Source organism: Sarcophilus harrisii, chromosome 3, assembly GCF_902635505.1.
Source record: "Sarcophilus harrisii chromosome 3, mSarHar1.11, whole genome shotgun sequence".
In the NCBI taxonomy this organism is placed as follows: Eukaryota; Metazoa; Chordata; class Mammalia; order Dasyuromorphia; family Dasyuridae; genus Sarcophilus; species Sarcophilus harrisii.
The window spans coordinates 305234212-305240211 of NC_045428.1; the positions used below are offsets into that span (position 1 = coordinate 305234212).

A 6000-nucleotide genomic window follows, 5' to 3' on the forward strand; every position below is an offset into this window, starting at 1 on the left:
AAAAAATCAAGCAATTTCTTTACTATGCACTTACTTTTCTTTATGTTTGTATTAATCTGGGTAGTCTTCCCTTAGACTTATCTTTTATTAGCAGATGAATTCTTTTGAAGCACCAATGAACCAAAGGAGTCATTAGCAGGGTCCCAACCTTCTAGTGCTGAAATTGTACTTTTCTAAGTTAGACTTTGAGGACAGAGGCAGCCTTTCTCTGGGCTCTGCTTAATACCTTAATCACCCCAACTTGCAGTCCATTGGAAAGGCCTTCAAAAATGCAAGGTTTTCTTTGGGCCACAATAAGTAATTTGAGTAGTGCTTTAGTTGAGGATTGGAGATTTAATTGATTAAATGAGCAATTTATAGGTCTAACTATAAATTACATAGGAAAGTCTGCAAAATTTATTACTCTAAACCTAGCGTTCATACTCATGGGTTGAGTTCACTAGAGAGTAGCTACTATTATCAGGTTCAAGGTACATTGTGAGTCCTAAATGATTCCCTCCACCACAGTGGGCTTCAGTCTGTAATTGGCTTCTTCCTTGTTGCCCAAAATCCTGATCATCCATCCCTGACCTTCCCTGTCTCTCTTGCTCTCACTGCTACTCCTGGTGGGGTGGCAGAGGCCATCATGGCCTCTGAGAACAGAGAGGAAAGACAACCCTCCCCTCTCCTGCATCCAACACAGCTGCTACCTGCTTCTGAGTCCTTTGGGACTGTCAGGCTTAGCTTTTTAAAGGCCACCAAGAACAGGGCCAAACTTTGGCTAATCTGTACATAGCCGGTTACTTTTCTAATTTGTTCAGGGACTGTACTTTAACACTTTGCAGATGGATAATAGGGCACAGACATATTTTCACACTTAGTTTGACATAATGAACACTTTGCAACTTTTATTATCTTCCCCTTGCTTTCTATGATTATACCATCTAGGTGGGAAAAGGACAATTTCTCCTTTCTCCATCTTCTCTCCCCTTCCCATCCTCCCCCAACATGGAATAAAATCTTCCTTTCTTAAATTTTGAGACAGTGATGCCTCCCTGAGAGAGCCTCCCTGACAGAGCCTCCCTGTGCTCTAGATTTGGTATTCCCTCTCATTAAACCAAACTGCTTTCAGTTTCTAGACAGGAGATACTGCCTTGTCTTGAGTTTTTCATCAAGATACTTTAAAGAATGGCTACAGAAATAATTAATTGGGTGCTTCTATACCCACCAAACTGAAACTCTAGAGACCAAGTCCTAGCAGAGGTAATCCATTCAGTTTTGGAACTTCTGGGCTGATATGTCCCTATGAATGAGTGAATGAGAGCAAACTCACAGAACAGCCCCAGAACAGCCTGTTCTTTGCATTCATCAGCCATCTTCTCAGTCTTGTCTTTTTGTCAGCTTCCCTGCAGCCCCAATTCCAGCTACCTACACACGCACGAGCGCGTGTGCGCGTGCGCGCGCACACACACACACACACACACACACATTCTGGGAATTATTAAACCAAGGGCTCATTGTCGTGTCTGCTCCATGGGTCATCCACTGTCCCTATGACATTTCAGAGCAAAATGCTCTCTCCTATTCCCTTCTCCACATTGTTTCCTTGAGTTTTAATTTAGATCCTTGAGGGAAGGCACCATCTCATTTTTATATTTGTGTTCCCGGCATTCGGACTGGTCTCTCTGCCACAAGACTCTCCAGGTGCCAGGCATTCATCCAGATGTCAAAGTGATCTTCCTAATGGTTGTGGATGACCGTGTCACCTCTGTACTCAGTAAATTACAATAACCGTCACTGGAACATCAAATGTAAAATATCATGGTGTTCAAAACCCTTCATAACCTGTTCCTTCCCCATCTTTTCAGTCATCTTCCTCCCCCCATCCCCAACTCCAACGTGCTCTGCAGTCCAGCTTCACCGGCTGTCTCTATGCTGGGCATGCTCTCCCTTTTTGTCTTTTCCTCCTGGCTTCCTTCAGCTCCCTCCTAAAACCCTGCCATCTCTAGGAAGCTTTTATTTCCCTTAATTCTGGTGCCTTCCTTCTTTGACTATTTTCAACCTATCTACTATATAGCTTATTTGAACATAGTTGTTTGCATATTATTTTCCCCATTAGATTGCGAGCTAGCTCCTTGAGGACAAGGCCTATCTTTTGCCTTTCTTTGTATGCCCAGTGCTTCTCCCACAGTAGCCACAGGAACTGGCACATAGTACGTACTTAATAAATGTATTTTTGACTGCTCAATTGGCACATAGCATTAATATATGCTTTTCATTCATCTATTTGTGAAAGTTTTTTGTAATTGCTTGAGTTTTTCATCAGAACTCTTATTCTGTACTTTAGTTGTAAATAAATCATTAGAAAAAAGAGTGACAAGCTTTTTGTCTCCAACTTTACCACCTAAGAGGAATAATTTGGAGCAATGTATATTTCCATTTAATAGCCAGTAGATGGCACTAAAATGATTTGGTACATTTGGGGAGCAAGTACAATCTAGTGGGAAGGGCAAGACTAGGAATATAAATGTGGATGAGTGATTTCACCTTTTTTCATGTCTCAATTTCCTTATTTGTAAAATGAAGATAATATTATTCCCCTTTCTTACCTCATAGTATTATTGTACAAAGAGAGAAATGTGAAAGTTCTGGGGGGAAGGCAAATAGAATAATAACATGTAAAGGATTCTTCTTAAGATTTACATCTGTATCAGAAAGAAAAAGTTAAATTATAATTGGTAAAATTATTCTTTTATTTAAAAAAGTTTCAAAATGAAATTTCATTATAGCATCATGTACACAGAGTATAAATGCTATAAGAGACGTCTGAAATATTCTAGTTTTCTAAGGATCTTTAGGGCTATAAATTTAGACTGTGGATGCTTTCTTACATTTTCTGATATGTCTTTCTTTTGTCTGACAGTAATACCTTGCGAGTTACCCGTACTGCTGCCCCCAGCACACTGGAGAGCTCAGGTGCTGTTATCACTCAGCTTGGAAAGAAGGGCAAAGAATTTGAATTCTCTCAATTGCCGATGAAGGTGGAATTTTTGGAGTGCAGTGCCAAGGGAGCTATGGGGGACGATGGCTCTGCTGACATCCAGGACTTTGAGAAGTGGCTGGCTCGGGTGGCCTGAAGAGGCAGAGCTGGAACAGAACAGAAGTCTGACCCTGACACATGTAAAGGGGTGGGTTAGTAGTGAATTGAAAAGGGGTGAAAAATATATTGAAATATTTGTTTATTGTGGAAAGAAATTATTGTGAGGATATTAAGGATAAATGTACTGTAACCAGCTTGGGGGTTTTTTAAAGGCCGCCTAGCTTCTTTTTCAAATAATTCAGCTCTTCTTTATCATCCCATTGCCAAGTACAATGGTTTTCATTTCTGCCTTGGATCTGTAATAGAGATTGTAAAGTTTGATCTTACTCTCAGGAAAGATAAAGGACTTTGCTATCTCCATCAGACTCCAAATAGAAAGGTTTATTATTAAGCATTTTTATTTCAAGAAGAGTTTTCATCCTTTCTGATTTGATGTTTTCTTGTAGTTTTACTCTGGAATCAGATGTATCCATTCATGAAGCCTAATTAGTTGCAGATTGCTCTTGTTTTTTTTTTTTCTCTCTCATCTCCCTTGGTTTTTCTTAAGCAATCTCAACTGTGTGCTCACAGTTCACAATTTTTCATAGCCTATGACAGTATGATTCTTAGATTGGCTGAATTCATTGTGACAGAACCAGTCAGAGCCACTTTCATAGAATACTAGATTATGTCTTACTCTGATCCCTTAATTTTATTAAAACTAAGTGGTGAACAAATAGCAGATTCCTAGCAAAGTTTTTTGGGGTGCAAACTCAACAGTGTTAAAGAATATCTATGTTTTTGTAATGAAATTGTTGGTTTCTTACATTTGTGGTTTTTAAATGATACATTTTTTTGGTAAATAATATGACCAGCATGACTTTAGCAGGCATGTAAGAGGATGGTGAGACCCAAGGTCATGTTGGATCTCTGTTACCTTTGTTAGTTTTCAGTTAACAGACTGCCTCGAAAAATGGCTCAGTCTGTACACCTTACTGTAGGTTAGCAGTGCCATCTCTGTATGTGAAAGAGTAAAACCTGGAACTGACAAGGACTTTTCTTATGTCTCATGTCAGGATTCTGATTTGAAAGTCTCTACTGCTAATATTTAGTCTTATGGATTGCCTTTGCTAGCAGTAAAGGCAGCTTAGGGAAACAAAAGTAGGGAAAAAACTGATAAAAAGAAATTTAATGTGGTCATGTATGTCATTATAGCTTCTTTGTTTAATGTTTGTGCAATTTGGCAAATTAAAAAGTCACTGTGACCTAACATGGACCCCCAAGTGGAGGAGGTGTTCAAGCAGTTACTTGAAAAACCTGTTAAATGACATATTTTCTCAGTCTGTTTTCTTTCCCACAAAATTTCCCATTTAGTTTCATTCTGTTTCTTGGTTTATTTATTTTTTTAATTATGTGTTAAGCCAGTATTTCACCCCTTTAACAGAAGTAATAGAATGTCACAACAAAGGCGGTTTAAAGAAGGGCAGAGAAACTGGCTATTTATGACATAAACTAATTCACAGTGTGGAGAAAGAGGAAATCTGCAATGAATATATACTGCCATTAGGAATGTGTCATTTGAGGGATTTTACAAACAGAGATTTTGAAAGCATTTAATAAACAGTAATTTAAAAATATCTTCATATTTTTCCAGTGGAGAAAGCATAAAATATATTAATTGAACGACTTACAGAATTATCTCTATAGGATCAAACAGTCAGACTTTTTAGTATGCTGTTAAAATATGTTGTATCATTGACTTATCTGTTTTGGAGCAGCCTCTGGTTATGATGTTTGGTCCTTGGGACCCTTGAAACAATTTTCATAAAGTAAAAGCAAAGAATTCAAATGTTTCTTCGATGTGTTAACTTTTGTATGATTGCAGTCCAAATGTCATATTTGTTTTTGTGAACTTTGGAGCTTTTGGTTGAAACGTTTCTCACCATTGGGATGCAGGTTTCTTATACCATTGACTGACCCTCTCTCTCTCTGATTTTACATAAAAGCAATCCTCTGTTGTTGTATAGAGGACCTACTTCATATGGGTACTGTGCAGATTCACACCTATGCTGTTCATGATACAGGGAACAGATATTGGGGGGTGCCCATTGTTGTTAGATATCATAAGTTCTGCCTGTGATTTTTGTCTGTTACCAAAATGGAAGCCTTTAGCTGGTCCAGAGGACACTTGGCAAACTGCAGGTGATTGGGTACTATGGACCACATCCTTTAGCTCCTATTCATCCTTCTTTTCAAAGGGTTTCTTTGACTTTTCTGTCTTCTCTTTCAACCCTTCTGCTAAGGGCTTGGCAATCTTTGGTTATCTTTGTCAGCCAAGCAGACCAACAATTTATAACTTCAGTGATACCCATTTAGTTAATGAATGAAGGAAATTCCTGAAGTCTGTGATTTAATTTCATAGCCATCAGACTCTACATAAATTCTTTTTTAGATGATCATAGGACTTAAAATCCTGTGGCTTGTGCCTGTTTGTTTCATTACATAATTTGGTTTAAGCAGTAATATGTTTCCATAGAAGAATTCGTGATCAGTATAAAGTAGTCAGGGCTAGATTATTTTTTGTAAAGGTTATGTGCACAATTAATAGTATTCTTCACAAAAGGAGAAGCTACACTTTCCCTAATTTTCTCAACCATGGTTGTCAGCACTCAGTTTTGTATAAAAGTGAATATTGTTCAACGCAGATGAATTTTTTCTTGTTCTATTCTCAGTGAAGACAGAGAACAGATGGTTTCTTGCAATCAGAGAACATGATTGAACTGCTTGTGTTCAGATTAAATCCACATCCCTTTTAAAAAAAAATTCAAACAAATGGAACAAATTACTCAATATGATTCTCACTCAATTCTGAATGTTTTACTTCTATCAGAAGTCTGGGTAGGATACCATTTAATACATTACTTAGTATTCAACCCTTTCTT

The 6000-nt window shown here is 38.0% G+C and overlaps 1 protein-coding gene across 1 annotated transcript in view; it reads left to right on the forward strand.

Moving 5' to 3' along the window:
• Positions 1–4912, forward strand: part of LOC100915670 (inhibitor of carbonic anhydrase) — a 75820-nt gene extending 70908 nt beyond the window's left edge. Inside the window, 1 exon segment of the mRNA XM_031959758.1 lies at positions 2903–4912. Within this exon segment, the coding sequence (XP_031815618.1) occupies positions 2903–3116 (214 nt within the window). The 3' untranslated portion in view covers positions 3117–4912.
• Positions 4913–6000: the final 1088 nt, after the last annotated feature.